The following is an 18,655-nucleotide window of genomic DNA, read 5'->3' on the forward strand; positions in this document are numbered from 1 at the left end:
ACTTAAACCTAAGACATGAAAAGATAAAACTCCTAGAGGAAAAGCTTTATAACATTGGTCTTGGCAATGATTTTTGGGTTATGGCACAAAGCACAGGCAACAAAAACAATAGACAAGTGAAACTACATCAAACTAAACTGCTTCTGCAAACAAAGGAAAGAATCAACAGAGTGAAATGGCAACCTACGGAATGAGAGAAAATATTTGCAAGCCATATCCAAAAGAAAGAAGGGACTTCTAGAACTCATAACAAAATCAAATAACCTGATTAAAAATGGGTTAAGTACTTGAATAAACATTTCTCCAAAGAAGACAGACAAATGTCTGATAGGCCTAAGAAAAGATGCTCAACATCACTAATCACCAGGGAAATGCAAATCAAAACTACAGTGAGATATCACCTTACACGGGTGAGGACGGCCATTATTAAAAAACAAAACAAAAAAGCAAGTGTTTTTGAGGATATGGAGAAAAAGGGACCCTTGGAAACTGTCAGTGGGAATGTAAAACAGTATAACCACTATGGAAACCAGCATGGACGTTCCTCAAAAAATTAAAACTATCATATGGAATTCCACTTCTAGGTATTTACCCAAAAGAACTGAAAACAGGATCTAAAGGATATTTGCACTCCATGTTCACTGCAGCACAATAGTGGAAACAACATAAACATCTATCTACAGATCAATGGATAAAGATAATGTGGTGGGTGGGTGGGTGCGTGTGCATGCGTGCACGTGTATTATTATTCAGCCTTAAAAAAGAAAAAAAATCCTGCTCACTTAACACTTAACACTGGTCCACCTTAATCTTCTGTACCCTTCCTTTCATACAGTATTTCCTAAAAGATTACATACAGTGGTTTAGAAAATTCATCTGCAAATTCTTTTAGTACCCTGAGATGACATTAATCTGGAATGGAAGATTTAAAATAAATGACAATGGTTAGATGCTTACTTGCTCTCTTATATGCTACTTACCTATCTCAATTTCTCTCACACCAATGTTGTTTGTACCCTTTCCAAATTAATTCTATGAGAGAATGTTCTAAAATGAACTAAAACAAAACATGTTGAGTAATTCTGCTTTCTGTATCTGCTCACACTACACCAAACAACAGGCCCAAGCTTGTAACAGTACAATTAAAGAAATCAAATCCGTGGTACTTTTGTATAAGCTGTAATAATTTATATAAACTTTAAGAATATAGCTATCAAAATTCTAATTGTACTGCTTACTTTTAAATATGCAGCTGCCTCTTGGACAGAAAGTGTTCTCTGACTAGAACTGCCACATTCATGATCTCCTGGAAAGATTAGCATATTATTAATTTTGAATCAGTACTATGTTAAAGAGAAGAAAATAAACATGATTAATCAAAATATTTTCAAATTACACAATTATAGGTTATATTATTCAATAAAGAAAGAAGATAAACACTATTTAATTTCCTATAAAAAATCCAGTAGGTAATATAAACAAACAATTATCTTTACATAAACCACAATCTTTAAATGCATTTTTAAAAAGTCCAGATAGGAACATGTCTTCTATTTCCAACTAAATCGTTGCCCAGAGTAGGAACCATGTCACACTGATGCCTAGCCACAGATCTTGGCACACAGAAGGCCCTCCAGAGATTCACTGTTTTTCAAGGGGGAGAATTCATTGTGGTAACTTACGAATCTATTACTAAAGCTAATAACTCAAGGATTCAAATAAGTTTGAATTAAATTGTACATTCTGTGTATAAAGATACTGGCTATGCCTATCTTTAGCAAGGTGTGTGCATGCCTTAAAAATTATTATAACACAGATCAACAGGTAAATTAGGTAGAAACTTCTAGCTATGATCTGGTTTCTACAAAGAAATGCAGTACATCCAAAACCACATTTTCCCTTTCTTGTAACTATTTATAAGAGAATCCAAAGCCTTTTCTTTCAGGTTATCTGTGGTTATTAGAAATCATTTCCTTAAATTGAACTTCATTTTTAAGTTCTTTCTGCCTTGTTTCTCTTCAAATGATTTTTAACATGAAAGTATAATAGTTAAACTCCCTGGCAAATTTTTCTGTTATAAAAGTAGCCATATTCCTATTTATCAGCCTTGTGCAAGTAGTCAGATTTTAATGGTCATAGTCATAAAAAAGGAAGAAATACCTATTAAATAAACAAGTAAGTCTTCAAACTTTATAATGCATTCTCCAACATTCAGTTTCCACAAATCTACAGCAGAGATCGGCAAACCATGAACTATAGCCAAATTGGCCCTACCACTGATTTTTTAATAAATGAAGTTTTATTGGAACACAGCCATACTCATTCATTTATGTATCATCTATGGCTGCTTTCATGCTATAATGGCAGAATTTAGTAACTCTGACAGAAACAAGTCTAGCACACAAAGCCCAAAAAACTTACTATCTGGTCCTTTCACAGAAAAAAGTTTGCTGACCCCTGCTCTAGAGGAAGGAATCTGTATCTTTAAAAGTACCCCAGATTATGCTGATCTAGCACACTGCATAAAACAATGTTGTAGAGACAGCTATAGAAGTCTGTGATAGCAACATCAGGTATTCCTAGCGAGAGTACATGCTTAACCGATTTCCGGGTACTACAGCATATCAAATAAATGTCATTAGCTTGCAGTATATGAATACGACAGTCAGTCAATGTAAAGAAGGCTTTTAGTGATATACACAGAATTATGAGCATAAAAAAACTGACCAGAGTTAAGGATGCCCCCCCCCCCAAAAAAAAACCAAAGACTGATATGAGGATGGGGAACTATAAGGATCCTAAATGCCTCCATTCAACCAAAAAGCTTCCATATTTACCTTCCACCAGTATTCTGATTTCCACAAAAGGATCTGCTACATACAAAAGTTTAGAAAACTACATTCTTCTTTTCTGTAACTTCTTTAACAAGAAGATAATCCAAAATCTCTTCTTTTAGATTATATGTGAAATTAAGAATAAAAAAAGCTAAGGTAATAAGCAGATAAGCTGCTACTACAGTTTAGAGATGTTAAAAGGCTTACTAAGAGCAGAATATAAAGAAAATGCAAAGAATCAGTGGAAAAAATTCTAGAATATATTTACTTTATCCCAGGAAATGATACCTAATCAACCAGCAAAGGAAAATCTACACTTTTATATTTAATCTAGGGTTTTAGTTAATTTACTGCTTACCCAAATCCAACTGATATGTAAGCTTTCAAAATTTCTTATTACTATTAATGCAATAAAGAAATTTGATTGACTTTAGAATGATATATATTTCATCTAATACATATGGGCAGGAAGGAAAAAGGCCTTGATTAAATACATCTATAAAAATAAAAACTACTCTTGTATAGGTAACAAAAACTTCTAAAAAGAAAATCTGCAAACATAACACAAGACTTGGGAAAACTCCTTCTACTGATATAGCATGCTACATATACAAATTAATTTTCAAAACACTTTTAGACACTATCAATGTTAAAACAATTACCTGCAAGCTGTGCCAATCGATCATGAAGCTTGTATAAAGTGTTCATCATAAGATTTTTCTTACTTTCCTAAAATTAAAAGAAATTATAAAATATCCAATTCAAAAACATGTACCAAATAATCTTACTAAAAAAAAAAACAGTAAATAATTTAAAATCATAGAAGCTACATAATCCGAAGACAAATTCACATTTAAACAATGGCTACCGTATTTTTTAAAAAACCTTAATCTAAGAATCTAAATCATCACTCTAAACATTTTACTTTCTCGAGGATTGACTGGGAAATTGGCACTAAGGTTAGTGCTAAAAAAAGGTCTTCTGTACAACAAACTCCCCCAACCACCAAAGCAACGCTCCCAATCCTCCTTTACACAATGCATACTTATATATATTGTTCTTATGAGACTTCAAGGCTGCCCTTCATGTTTTGTCTTAATCTGATTCAACCACACAATAAGGGAATGAGTATTGACACTTTGATCCTCAACCTCTCCTAGGTCCCCAAAGTGGTCCTGTATAAATTTATGAACCATTAAAGCAAAACAAACATTTAATGAGTATTTAGTAATAGGTGCTAAGAACTATTCTCAGCAAAGCAAGAGGCCCAGTAAACAAGATGGTTCCTGCTCTCAAGGGCAAAAAACATACTTAAGTGCTAGAGCTGCAAACAAAGTATAATGTAAATACAGAAAAGAGAGGGAAAGGAAGATCCATTTATGGAAGAGAGAATATTTGAGTTGGACTTCACAAGAACAGAATTGACTAGTATTACAGGCAGAAGAAACAGCATGAGCAAAGGCACTGGTTATGTTTCTTACATAAACAGTCATCTTTGATTCAGCACACTATTGGAAAAATAGTTTGGAATCAACTGCTAGGAACCAAGACAAAGAGTTTGACCTCATTTTAAAAATTTAGGAGGAGGAAAATAAAACAGACTTGTGCATCAGGAATAGTACTCTGAACATATGAAAGAAAACCAGAGAGGAGACCATTTCAATGTCTAAGCTCCCTGCCAAATAGTTGAAGGCAATGAGCCCCACAATTTTAGAGCAATCACAATTAAGAAGGACCAACACAAGCAATGGACGAGTGTAAGTTAGGAGAGGAGGTAAGCTTATCACACTCTTTGGAATTAATTCATGATTCACTAAGGGAGCTGTATCTTTATTATTTCCGTTCTTCCCGATGTCTCAAACAAAACTGTAATACTGGATAAAAATGGGATATAAAAAGTTGGGAAATTAACATTTATGTGTCTAATGACATGCAACTTCATCCCTTTATTTTCATGCTGTTAAAGGTTCCACTACCCAAACCACCAGAGTCCGTGGTTTTACGGGAGATGGCTGATAGAGATCAAGTGACATTCTTTCAGCCGACTACTTGCCTTCCAACGCTTAGCTTTGTTTCCCCCCTCAACGCTATCTCAAGCAGATTCTGAATCAAGCCAGACCTTATCTTCGTGTAAGCTTAAAAATCCAAACTGTAAGCATCAAACGTCAAAAAGTAACTGCTGGGGCTGAAAGCCAGATTCTGAAAGCTATGCATTTGTGATATATGAAACCACAAAATCATTTTTAATAAATATGTTCAATATAATAGGATGAGAAAGAGTTCTAATGATAGTAAAGCTTGTGGACTCGACACATAAAAGCAAGGTAAATCTGATTAAGCTTTGGGATTAAAGTAGCTAAGAGTTTCAAAGTTTATTTCCTCCCTTAATCCGGAAAAGAGACCGATTTCCTTTTCTTTCATATGTCCTGATCACGCCCATTCCCACTCCCCTTTCAAAAACAAAACTAAATCCAAAAATTTGACACCTGTGCTCTGTGATTACATCTCTAATGAATATCAGAGGCCTGGGAATAAACTTCATCTTTTGATTCACAGATATTAACACTGGACTAGATAAGTAGAAAAAAATAACAAAATCTAATCAGATGTAACTGAATACCATAAGACAATAAACATACACACTGTTACATTCTCACATAGAGAATTTAAGCACCCAAAAAGCTAAACTATAATTTTCTCAAAAATTATTTTTCCAATGGCAAAATATTATTCCAAAATATTCAAAATGACCATCTATATATTACAAGGGTCTCAAGTGCATGATCAACTAAATTATGATAGTTTTTATGTAATATATTATTAATGTGATCAATTTTGAGGAAGAAAAAGAAAGGCTTTGGTTCAATTACCTTTAGCACCAATATGCTAAACTAGAAATAAATCTGAAAAACATATAAATCAAATTTTAAAGTTACACTCTTACAGAAACTTATATTGACTAATAGTTTCATTACAGTCTTCTAATCTGACTGCTTTTCCAATAGTCTCCTAACATTCAGCTTGAAAGGTGTCTCACTCTGGCTTTCCTAATCACCCTGAAAACAAGTTTAAAGATCTACAAATGAATCCATACTTAAAGTAAGCTTTCAAGTAACATTTCATTAAACAAAAATGATTTTATACTATAATATGAAATAGCTACCGTTCAACTGTCTATTTTGGTAAAGTCCAGATTTTCTTTTAGTAAGGCATACCAACAATTCTCTGAAGCAAAGTTCTCGTTCTTGGGTGGATAAAAATCAAACTGTATGGCAACTCTCCCAAATTCTCTCGTATGTTGTCACCTTTAAATAGTTCCCTCTTCTATTCTCAGCCAATTTTCTCAAGGAAATGTTCAACTGTTTATATTAAGTCTCTCATTAAATGATAATAATGATTTTAAACACTTAGCATGATGCCTGGCACAGAATAAGCACTTAATAAAAGTGAACTGCCATTATCTACATTACAATTATTACTATTATTTAGAGGTTTAGAACTTCAGTTTCTCCCACGGGGAAAATTATATAGAAGAAAATAAGGTCTTGTATTTCCAATGTGCAATGAGTATACTGTATGGATTTAAATGATGATGCCAACAGCAACATTATACTTAATATCATAACTGATAAAATCAACCTTTTTTAAAACAAGTATCACAACAGAATATCATTAACACAGTCAATACAAAATCCCACTCTAACAATCTAAAGTAATATTCTATGGATTTGATTACATATTATTACATATCCTTTAAGCACAACAAATAATGTTTTCTATACAGGTCTATATTACTGTCAATTCCTTTAGTAAATTAGTAACTAATTATGCATTATAAGCTCCAATACCTTAATCTTTGAAGTGCCTATAATGATGGTAAGTGAAAAATATTTTCAGGTGAGTAAAATTTAGGTTAAAATTAGTATTATAGATCCTTTAAATAAAAAGAAATCATAAATAGGTAGCCTAAGAATCATGTTTCTTTCTAAATCCTTTGCCTTCCTGATGGTTGAATAGGTATGCCTATGAACAAAAGATCCAGAGAGACAAGGTGAGGGCAAAGAGGACAGAAATTGTCAGAATATCCAGCAACTTAAACAGGCATACCTCTAAAGGTTAAGACCTGATCCCCAGATAACATGCCAATACCATTTCACTTGGCAGTTGATTTTTACCTTAAAGTGATAAGCAATTCAGCTCTTAGGAGAAAAATCTGTTTCAGATTTAATTATATTATCATTAAAGAATACTCAAAATAAGAAAATTAATTGTTTCAGCTTAAAAGAACTTGTAAAATTAGCATTTTTTAGTTGACAGTCATCCTAGTATCTTATCATATAAAACATGAGACAAAATATCAGTATTATGATCTTCTACTTACTTGTATTTTTCCAAATGTTTCATCAAAGGGGTTTTTTACTATCAAGGAAAGAAAAAAAGAGAACTATTAGCATCATTTGAAGATGAGAATGAGAATCCCCCTAAACAAGCCCTCTGAAATGCCAGCATGTACTCTGCTAAAACTGAATGTAAACATACAAAGTGTAAACAAACTGATGATAAAAAAGGTTAGGGTAGTAATTTTTGAGACTTACTATATTTGCCATTCTTATTCTGAATCTGTGGTTTTCTCTATTAATATTTGAGAGCGCTGCTCTGGTGTCTGAGTGTCTGGGTTCAAGTCCCAGGTCCATCACTTACTAGCAGCATGACCGTGAACTAACATCTACTTAGCTACCCTAAGTTGTAGTTTCCTCTCCTATAAAGGAAGGATGTAACAATGATACCTACCGTATACAGCTGTTGTAACGATTAAATGAGATAAACCATACAAAATGTTTGGCTTAGTGTCAACCACTTAATACATGTTACCTATTACTGTTACTGACTACATTGCTTCTACCAAACTTGCTTTCTCCTCAAAATATAGATTAAAAGCAGTTACTACTTAAGGAAATCTACAAGATGATTTTTAAAACTAAATTCTTTCAAAATTCTGACTTCTAATGATTAAAAAAAACTTCCTACTCATTGCTAACATCTGGAAAAGTGGCAAGAAACAAATATACAGATCAAAGTAGCTAAGAATTGTCTCAATATTAAATAATTTTGTATTGCCAATATGTATTTTAAAAAGGATTTAGCACTTTCCATCCAACTTCCCTACACCCAACTCCCCTAAAAAAGATACAAACAAGTTTATGGCTAAACACGTAGTATCTCTCATAGTTATTTAGAATCTCCTCCTTATCATCTATTTGAAAATTACATGCAAAAATATTCAGAGCTTTCAGATACCTGGATATCTATAAATCCAGGTCACAACTAAGACTAACCGAGCCTACAAAGTAGTTCACACTGACCAGGTTTCTTTTCTGAGGTGCTTTTCTATTTTTATTTGAGAAAACAGGAAGTCCCATAGGAACCAGGAACTGCCTGATTCTAAGAAAGTTTCATGTGTGAGACCAGTTTAACAAGGTACAAAAAAAAGCAAGGAAAAATGTATCCTGCGATCATCTAAAGGGATTTTGCTAATGGATTTTTAGACATTTTTCTAGAGTAACAGGATTTTAATGCTAGAAAAGAAAAATTTTTGAATGATAGAAGATCAAAAGTACTTAGTAGGGGACTAGGAAGAAGAAAAAATATAGCTTAAAGATTAAATAAAATGTTATGAATCACAACAGGCTTGTACTGAAGATACTTTTTAATAACATTTTTATTAATGTAAAATTTGAACAATTTAAAATAAAGCTGTATTTAGTTCAATATATTACAGAAAATGACTTGTCAATCTATTTAAAATAAACTGGTCACACGATATCAGAAGAACAAGTATTTTATTTGCTCTTTATAAGAATAACTCTAAAAAATATTAAAACCTGCAATTCTAAAAAACAGGTTTTAGTGTCTATGAAGAAAAGCCATGATAGCCTTATTTTTTTGACAGTATACAAAATCATTTTTTGTCAAGAATATTAAATGAAACACTAACTCTACATGTATCTCTAAAAAAGTATTACCATAGATTGTGGATGTTCTCCCACTAGATTGTCCTACTGTGAATTTCTCACGACAGAGACCATGTGTCACTCATATTTGTGTGCCTGGAGCCAGGCGTAGTACTATACATACAGTTAGTGCCTCAAACAGTTCTGGTTGTGCTATCTAGGTTAAATCCACATTTCTTTATTCTACCCCGTGTGTTAACACTGCAGAAGGCTGAGAAGGGTACATTCAAAGCAACTGGGAAGGGAAGGGGACAGGATAACAAAGAAAGCTATAGAGCAGAACAATTATTCTGCTGAAAGAATGCTCTGCCCTTTGTATCCTTCTAGATTTCTGCCTCTTGTCTAATAGGCTGAGATACCCAATAGTGTATCTTAAATGCCAGTAATATACTTTCCATCCTACACACCTTATGTTAAAAAAAACTGTTCCCCAATTTCCTATGACAACCACTAGCATTTCACAGCATAACTAATTGGCTATAAAATCACAAAAAATAAAAGGACACATTAAAAAGGACATAATGAAACATGTGCGATGAATAAAAAGTTAAAAGGACTTTATTACGAATTACAAAATATTTGAATACATCAAAATGTATAGTGTAGATTCATGGCAATACTGTGCAAATAACTAATTTCATTGTGTGGACTGTACCTAAGCACTTGTCTTCAAAGCCTTTTGTTCATAGTATTATACAGTTTTTTTCCTTGTTGATTTGTCTCCTCGTTCAGCATTGCACTTTTTTTTTTTTTAAAGATTTTTTTTTTTATTTATTTATTTGAGACAGAGAGAGTGAGAGGGAGGAGGGTTAGAGGGAGAAGCAGACTCCCTGCCGAGCAGGAAGCCCGATGCGGGACTCGATCCCGGGACTCCAGGATCATGACCTGAACCGAAGGCAGTCGCTTAACCAACTGAGCCACCCAGGCGCCCCTGCACTTTTTTTTTTACGCTAAAACATCTTCCTTCATTAAGAGAGGTATCAGTTCATAAATACTAGGATGCATATTTGTAAATAAGCTTCGTATTGTGTTGTGAAAGCCTTTTATGCCGTCGTTTCTTCTTGGCATATTGTCACATATCTGCTGATAGACATTCCAAAGTTTATGGGAAACATGGGTTCAAAACTCTGCACCACTGTACAGACCATGATGAGGGCTGGCTAAGATTTAGATAACATAAAAATGGGACTACTGGGTCAATGGAGAAATGAAACTAAACTGTCAAACCAAACTGTCAACCAGTTATTTATCTTTTATGGTAAAATTACCTTATCATCAAAATGCTCGCTACAAAGATGCTTATAACAAAACTACCTAGAACCACAACTGTCACCTATTAAATTAACAGATCTATTGAGTTAACAAGTAGCCCTGAGATTAAGTTTTATAAAGGAAACTCCATCTAAAAACAGCAATTTTAAAAAAAACAAAAGCCCTCATTTCTAAAAGCAGCATCTTTTTTCTAAAGATTCTTTTTTATTTTTAAGTGATCTCTACACCCAACGTGCAGCTTTAAACCCACAACCCCAATATCAAGAGTCTTATACTCAACCAAATGAGCCACTCATGCACCCCTAAAAGCAGCATCTTTATACATCTAATTTTTCTTCCCCAAATCGCTTCAGTATTTTAAACACCACATGCCAGTGTCTTTTATTTCATCCAAACTGCCTACAATATTTAATGGAAACCACACATACTGCCACCCCTAGTGAAAATATTCTTCCCCCCCTACCCCACCCCCGCCGCCAATTGGGCTATATTTATAGAAAAGAAACCATATTCCAAAAGCATCCCACAGCAAAAAAGTGCCACCTCATCTACAAGCCTCTTTTCTAGGCATGGACCTAAGAGTAAGTTATAGTTCTTACCCCTCATCCTAAAGCAACGATAATGCCACAATGATATTTCAAATCTTCCTCTTCTGTCCCCTAATCGGCACAACCTTGAGGCCATTTCAGACCTAGTACTGTCCTCCTTTATATCCTACACCCCCAAGAGCTTCTCTTATTTTTTTTTTCCTCAAAGCCTCCTGGTTTCACCATTTCTCCTTCAATTTTATTGTTCAGATTATGTCAAACCTCAAATATACCAAACTTTTCTTTGTAAATGTCCTTCATATTTTGACTTCTCTTCCCTTTAAGCTACCCTAATGACTGTAAAAATCAAATTGCTAAAAATGTTTCTTTAATTATACTACTAGAGCCCCCAAAATCATCAAATGATTTCCCATCAGATTTTTCTTCAAGGAAGTAATTGTAACCTTGTGATACTCTATGTACTTAGACACACAGTTGACGCTCCTTCTCCAAACCTCTCTTTCACATCAATTCCAAAAATGTTAATAGTTTTACTGATCCTTTAACTTTTCTTCATTCTCTTACACTGAGATCAAATTCATTAGCCATTATGAATGCCCAGATAAAAAGGAAAAAATGAAGTATATCAACCTACAAATGTATTCACAAATATATGTTTAATGTTGATCAAATAAATTGCTATTTTCCTCAGAAAGGCTCCATTTTGCTCACTCAATGGCAGTAAAAAGAAGAAAAGCCTGTGGTGCCCACAGTTCTTTCACAATTCAAAAAAAAAAAAGCTTTTCATTTAATAATTATTGAGTACTTGGTGCTAGGCACTGGAAATGTGACAATAAATAAAATTTTAAAAACTCCTTTCCTCAAGGAGCTTAGGTCAAAAGAGACAGGTACAAATACATTTTAAAAATATACGGTATGGGGCACCTGGGTGGCTCAGTGGTTAAGCGTCTGCCTTCGGCTCAGGTCATGATCCCAGGTCCTGGGATCGAGCCCCGCATCGGGCTCCCTGCTCCCTGCTCGGCGGGAGGCCTGCTTCTCCCTCTCCCACTCCCCCTGCTTGTGTTCCTGCCCTCACTGTCTCTGTCAAATAAATAAAATCTTAAAAAAATAAATAAATAAAAGTAAAAATATACGGTATGGCAAATGATTCTAAGCGCTTTGGAGGTAAAACAGCAGGAAAGGTGCTTGACGTGAGGGAGGAAAGCAATATTAAGATGGTCAGAGAAGGCCATACTAAGAAGACTGCATTTGAAGAGAAACCTGAAGGAACATAGGTTAACGAGCCATGTGGATATCAGAAAGAAGACGTTTACAGACTGAAAGAACAAGAGGTATACAGGCTTTGAAGTGGTAGCATGCTTGCCATATTATTCCTGGAAATGTAAGAGTGGAGAAGGCAAACAGCAAGAAATGAAGTCAAACCAGTAAGATTATTTAAAGGAGTCAGTAGGTACAGATAATGTAGGGACCTTGGAGACTCTTAATATATTACTCTGAGCAAGAAATCTCACAGAATTCATTTTATTCAGCTTATGCTTTAAAAAAGAAAAGCCCATATAATAAGGGTTCAGGCCAGTCTCTCAATTAAGTTTAAGAATCCTAAGCATTTAGAAAATAAATGATCTGCTGTTCATGACTCAGGAAAACTGAGGAAACAGCACATTCAGGGTGCTTTCCTCCTGCTTTCTCGAGAAAACGGACTCCAATTTCAGTCAGCCTCGACATTCTTCTGTTCTGAATACCTGAAACTATCATCAATTATCAATCAGTATACAAAATATTCTGCCAGGAGGAACTGAATAGACATTTTTTGGTACATGAATAGGTGCTCAACATCACTAATCATCAGGGAAATGCAAATTAAAATCACAGTGAGATATCACCTCACACCTGTTAGAATGGCTACCCTCAAAAAGATGAGGTAACAAGTATTGGTAGAGGTAGAAAGAAAATAGAATTCTTGTGCACTGTTGCTGGGATGTAACTGATGCAGCTACTTTGGAAAACAGTACAGAGGTTCCCCCCAAAATTAAATAGAACCATCATATAATCCAGCTAATCCCACTTCTGGGTATATATAACCAAAGGAAATGAAAACAGGATCTTGAGGAGATATCTGCACCCCCATGTTCACTACAGCATTCTTCACAACAGCCAAGATATGCCAACAACCTAACTGCCCATCAACGGATGAATGGATAAAGAAGATGCAGAGTGTGTGTATGTGTGTGTGTACGTACACACACACAATGGAATATTACTCAGCCAGGAGAAAGAAGGAATCCTGCCACTGTGACATGGATGGATCTTCACAGCATTATGCTAAGTAAAATCAAGTCTGGGGGCGCCTGGGTGGCTCAGTTGGTTAAGCGACTGCCTTCGGCTCAGGTCATGATCCTGGAGTCCTGGGATCGAGTCCCGCATCGGGCTCCCTGCTCGGCAGGGAGTCTGCTTCTCCCTCTGACCCTCCTCCCTCTCATGCTCTCTGTCTCTCATTCTCTCTCTCTCAAATAAATAAATAAAAATCTTAAAAAAAAAAAAAAATTTATAAAATCAAGTCTGACAAAGACAAATACTGCATGATATCATTTATATGTGTAATCCAAAAAAGCCAAACCCAGAAAAGTAGAATGGTGGTTACCAGGGGCTGGGCAGTGGGAGAAACAGGGAACTACTAAGGATATAAATTTCCAGTTATAAGATTAACAAATTCTGGCGATCAAATGCCTAGCATGTTGATTATAACTAATAATACTGAAAGTTGCTAAGAGAGTAGATCTTAAAAGTTCTCAACACACACAAAAAGTGGTAATTATGTGATAGGATGGAGGTGTTAGCTAATGCTATGGTAGTAATCATTTTTGCAATACATAAATGTATCAAATCAACACACTGTATACCTTAAACTTAAACACTGTTACATGTCAATTATATTTCAATAAAGCCAAAAAAAAGTTCTGCCAGGAAGACACTGAGCCTTCAATCCTTCTGGTCTTCTTCAAGCCTGAATGTTTGTCCTTCTCCTTCATTCTATCTTCAAGGTCCTGCGTGCAGCTCTGCTACAGTCATGAAGAATCCCTAACCACCGCAGCTCATTATGACCTTCCCCTTCTCAGAACCACAATGTATTTACTATCAGTAGCTCTGCTAACTTACATTATAATTTAACTATTTGTTTGTTTCCTCCCCCAACAAGACTGCAAAATCTCTACCTATCTCAATGCCTTGCAGATATTTGATGCTAAATATATACTGAATAAATAGCAGCTTGAAGGCATACTGCAGTCTCCTAGAATAACAGCTTCACCAATGCCAAAGGGTTACCATAATCCTGATTACTCTACAGCCTTTTCCTTAGAATAAAAAGGAAATTATATTTATTAAACTCTTGGTAGATTCCAGGAATAACTGATGCCATGTACTCAAGAGGTAACTTTTACCACTATTTTAAAGCAGGTATTACTTCCATTTTTATGGACAGAAAAACAGATGCATGTTGAGGTTAGGCTGCTTCCTTGGAGGAAACAGTTTTAAAAGCTGGGATTCGATCCTACACCTGACTTCAAAGCCTACATTCTTTTCATTATATAAAGAACAACTACAGAAAAGAAAATATTTGTTCTATTTAGTTTAAGGAAAGCATTCTTCTCTAGAAATGGAATTATTAAACTCTAATCTCCTTGTGATGTAATGTATGAAAAAAAGGCCCAAAATGAGGATAAGGAAAAGACACAGCTGTTGGAGAATACACTGTTATCTCTTAGATATGGAAAATTCAAAACCAAGTTCTCTAATTGCAGTCCAGGCAAAGATTTCCGTGATATATCAAAATATAAAGTGACCCATGACCACCAGGGGCAGCATTAGTCACTCCCCTTCTCTCTGCTGCCATGGCATTTTGTTCATAAGACTACTATAAAATTTCTCAAAAGGCATCAGTTTAAAAAAAAAAAAAGTCATAATTTTCTGATTTAGTACTACATCTAAACAACAATTTGGCTTCACCTTTCAACAAAAGATATTCACAAACATATATCAAGTACCTACTATGTGCCAGACAGAGATTAGTTAGTTGTAAGAGATTAAAAATGAAAATATATAAGCCTTGTGTCCTCAAGAAGTTCAATCTGGAGAGCGGTAACTGTAGACATGCACTTTCAAAGTCAGTCTCTCATAATTTTTTTTTAAAGATTTTATTTATTTATTTGACAGAGACACAGTGAGAGAGGGAACACAAGCAGGAGGAGTAGGAGAGGGAGAAGCAGGCCTCCCGCGGAGCAGTGAGCCCGATGTGGGGCTCAATCCCAGGACCCTGGGATCACGACCTGAGCCAAAGGCAGATGCTTAATGACTGAGCCTCCCAGGTGCCCCCAGTCTCTCATAATTTTAAAACTCTGTGACCTTAAGGCTAGGTTTTAGTCTTTGGAAATGTCCAGTCATCTAGGCACAGTGAAATTCAGCTACCTAAATGACCAATTGTCTCTGAGTTGTACCTCTTTGTAAACATACATTCAAGTTCTCAAATCCCATCTTCTAGCTTTAGTGGCTTAAACAGAACATAATTATATGTGAAGAAATGGGGCGTAGGGGGCAAATATTTCCAACAGCTGCAGAACACTGCACCTGTGTATGTGGCAAACACTTCTGCATTTCACCATCAGCCGGACTGATCTAAAAATGGACAGGGTTAACAAGGCAGCACATTCTTTTGCAACATAGTCCATTGCCCATTTGTTCTCTGAACGTTCTCCAATTGTTTCATAGCTCTATTAAATATACAATCATTCTAAAAGACAGGAACAGTTTACGTCAAGTATACTTAATAAATTACTATGAATATTGATATTAAATCAGCAATCAAAACAAAGTTTTGACAAAAACTGGCTACTACGAAACTTGCCTAAGGTAAACTCTTGTACCACCCTTCCTCTACCCATAAATAACTTTTCCATTTTAACCCACCTATCTATCTGGATTTAGAGTACAGACCTAGATGGGGATAACAAGTGAAGAAAGGAGGGCAAAACCTCAAAAGCTTCTCCACTTCTCAGATCCTATAGGAATCTCAACTTTTCACCTGCCCTGTTTTAAGGAAGGCAACAATGTGTGCTGGTTCTAAAAAAGCTATTCTTAACGAATAACAGACATACACCATGATTTTATAAAATCAAAGGGGCTTTAAATGTGGTAATGATAGTATTAAGAATAAAATAATGTGTCCAAGAAAGTAAAAGATCAAAACATAATTAAGTTGACAACAGACTTATTTGTTTGGTTCTTATTTTTCATTTCTCTATTATAAAGAACAATTATGGTCTCTTTCAACTTTGTCATCACTTGAAAATCTCTTATTTGCTCACCATAAAAATGAAGATTTCATGGGGGGGGGAGATAACAGACTGTAAATGGGATTTCTTGTCTTTATCCAAGCACCAATTTCACATTATAATTGTACCCCAAGTTTGGGATCTCTGTAACAAAAGCCGTAAGAAAGACTTCTAACCATAGACTGTTCACCAAGTATTTATTGAGCATATTCTATAAACCATGTTATGAGAACACAGTGCTTAAAGACTTAGTGAAGATAAACGAGTAGCTATGATATATAACGTAAATCAAGTGCTTCAGGAATTCAGAAAGGGATAATTTCTGCCTAAAATATTTTTGAGCCTTAAAAACAAATTAAGAGTAACAAAATGGAATGAACTACTGGAAAATGCAACAATGACGAACCTCAAAAATATGCTGAGTGAAAAAAGCCTCACAAAAAAGTACTCTATGAATCCACTTATATGAAGTTTTAGAACAACCAAAACTAATCTATGGTGAAAAAATCAGAACAATGATTAAGACTATTGATATGGCATGAGGAAATTTTTGGAGGTGAAGGCTATGGTCTGTATCTGTAGGGATTTAAGTTGCACAGCTGGATGCATTTGTCAAAACTCATCTGACGGTACATTAAAGATTGGTACATCTGACTGTATATAAATTTTACCAAAAAAAATAAACAAACAAAGGACGACCCTCACTCTAGTTAACAATATGCATGAAATAGGTAAAGATTAAGTATCTTAATGTTTTCAACTTACTCTGAAGTACATTTTTTAAAAAGACAGAATGAGGGATGGACAGAAAAGATATATAATAGGATATAGGATAAGAAATATATAGAAGATATATACTAAAGCAAATACAGAAAATGTTAACTGTAGAGTTTAGGTGTGGGTATATGAGTGCTCACAGCACAACTCTTTCAATTTCCAATTTCAAATTTTTCATTATAAAATGCTGGAGGAGAAAAGTATTAAAAAATGTTTGATGATGATGTAAAAATCCTAAAAGAGAATCGGTAAAAGATCACTTCAATACCTAGAATACCTTAGGTAAAATCCCTAATTTTAAATAATGTACAAGAAAAAAACATTTTCTCCCTTCTAATTCAACCTAAATTCTTAACAAATCGAAAACCTGAAAAAGAAAACTTCCTCTTCTTTGCAAAAAAACTAAAAAAGTTACTGTAATGCAAAGGGGTTTTTTTTGGTTTTGCTTTGTTTCAGAAAGACCTGGCTGATTTAGTCTTATTTTTCAAAATGCATATAATTTATATTTACAAATAAGATTTTAAATTATCTTTTGTACTAAAATAATGTCAGAAACTTGGCATACAGAAAAACAGCCATAAGCTGGTGTCTAGTAAATGTTTCATAAATATTCAAAATTATTTTCTAATATGCTTTACTACTGAGTTCAAGTAATTCATAGACCAGGTATTTTAAGACCGACTTTAAAATAAATTCATTACTAAATTTGAAAGCTAGATGACTAGCAAATCAAGAAAATATCAAAATACTTCACATTTAAGACACTTTAATGCTAGTTGTTCCTTCCCAAAATGAACTCTGATATCTTAATAGAGAATCCATAACTCGAGATCTGACAGAATTATCAATTACTGAATCTAATAATTAAAACTGAAGTTCCCATTCAAAAAACATGTTTAATCCAAGAGAAGACTTTTGCACTTCAAGAAAATTCCAAAACTTCCTCTAAGACAAAATATAAAGTTAATAATGATTCTCTCCCCACCCCAACACATACACGCCCCCAAGTCTTAATGGCTCAAAACTCCAGAGGGAAACAATTAGGCTGCTGTCTCCATCAAATTTTGTCAGCTAAAAGACACTCCTGTAGTTTGCCAATGTTGAGAGGAAAGGTAGTATAACACATTCAAATAAACACAAAGCAATATATCTACTTAAATTACAGAAGCTTCATCCTATTACACTGCGCAAGATCCAAAAGTTTGAGTGATCTGCTTTTTCAGTACTTTCACAGATCTCTTCTTAAAAAACCCTTTTTGCACATATGCCAATTAAAGAATTACGCTACTGCATGGTGACAAGTGAATAGAAAAATAAAAGCAAGTCAACCCACAAAGGTTAGATACAAACCTATAAATAATACCAAGCACCTGTGCAACAGATAACTTGGCACCCAAACGAATTTATGCTAATGCAATACTGTAATTTATTAAACATGGTGACAGCTCACTGTATTAAGAGATTTTAAACATTAACTGTTACACACTAGAGACTGTCTCTGACACTTCCTCAGGTTTACACTGCCAAGAATAAAGTGGAACTGTATTATAACAAGGTCTGTTCTGAAAGAATATTGCTAAATGAGAATCTGGAGATCCAAAAGGGATCTGTGATACACTGTACAACCTATCCCCAGTGCAATCCAATAAAGCAAAATGCATTTTCCATACAATTAAACACAAGAGGTCTTCTCTTCTACTTAGTAACACTCTCAATCACAATGTACTGTGTTTAACATTGTAAATGACTAGAGATAATTAATGTTGTGTCACACAAAGACAATATGCAGATAAAAAAACTGGAGAAAAGCTACAGTGCAATGATAAGGTGAATAGTACTAAAAAAATGTAAATGATAGTTCTCATTCCATTTTCCTAAGAGGGACA

The 18,655-nt window shown here is 34.6% G+C and overlaps 1 protein-coding gene across 1 annotated transcript in view; it reads right to left on the reverse strand.

The window, feature by feature from the left end:
- Positions 1 to 18,655, reverse strand: part of LEMD3 (LEM domain containing 3) — a 65,397-nt gene that overhangs the window by 30,432 nt on the left and 16,310 nt on the right. Inside the window, exons 2-4 of the mRNA XM_021678624.2 lie at positions 7,216 to 7,253; positions 3,497 to 3,563; positions 1,239 to 1,306 (exon numbers count right to left, since the gene is read on the reverse strand). Of these exons, the coding sequence (XP_021534299.1) occupies positions 1,239 to 1,306; positions 3,497 to 3,563; positions 7,216 to 7,253 (173 nt within the window). The remainder of the gene's footprint in view (positions 1 to 1,238; positions 1,307 to 3,496; positions 3,564 to 7,215; positions 7,254 to 18,655) is intronic.

The sequence above is a fragment of the Neomonachus schauinslandi genome, chromosome 5 (genome assembly GCF_002201575.2).
Source record: "Neomonachus schauinslandi chromosome 5, ASM220157v2, whole genome shotgun sequence".
Lineage (NCBI taxonomy): Eukaryota > Metazoa > Chordata > Mammalia > Carnivora > Phocidae > Neomonachus > Neomonachus schauinslandi.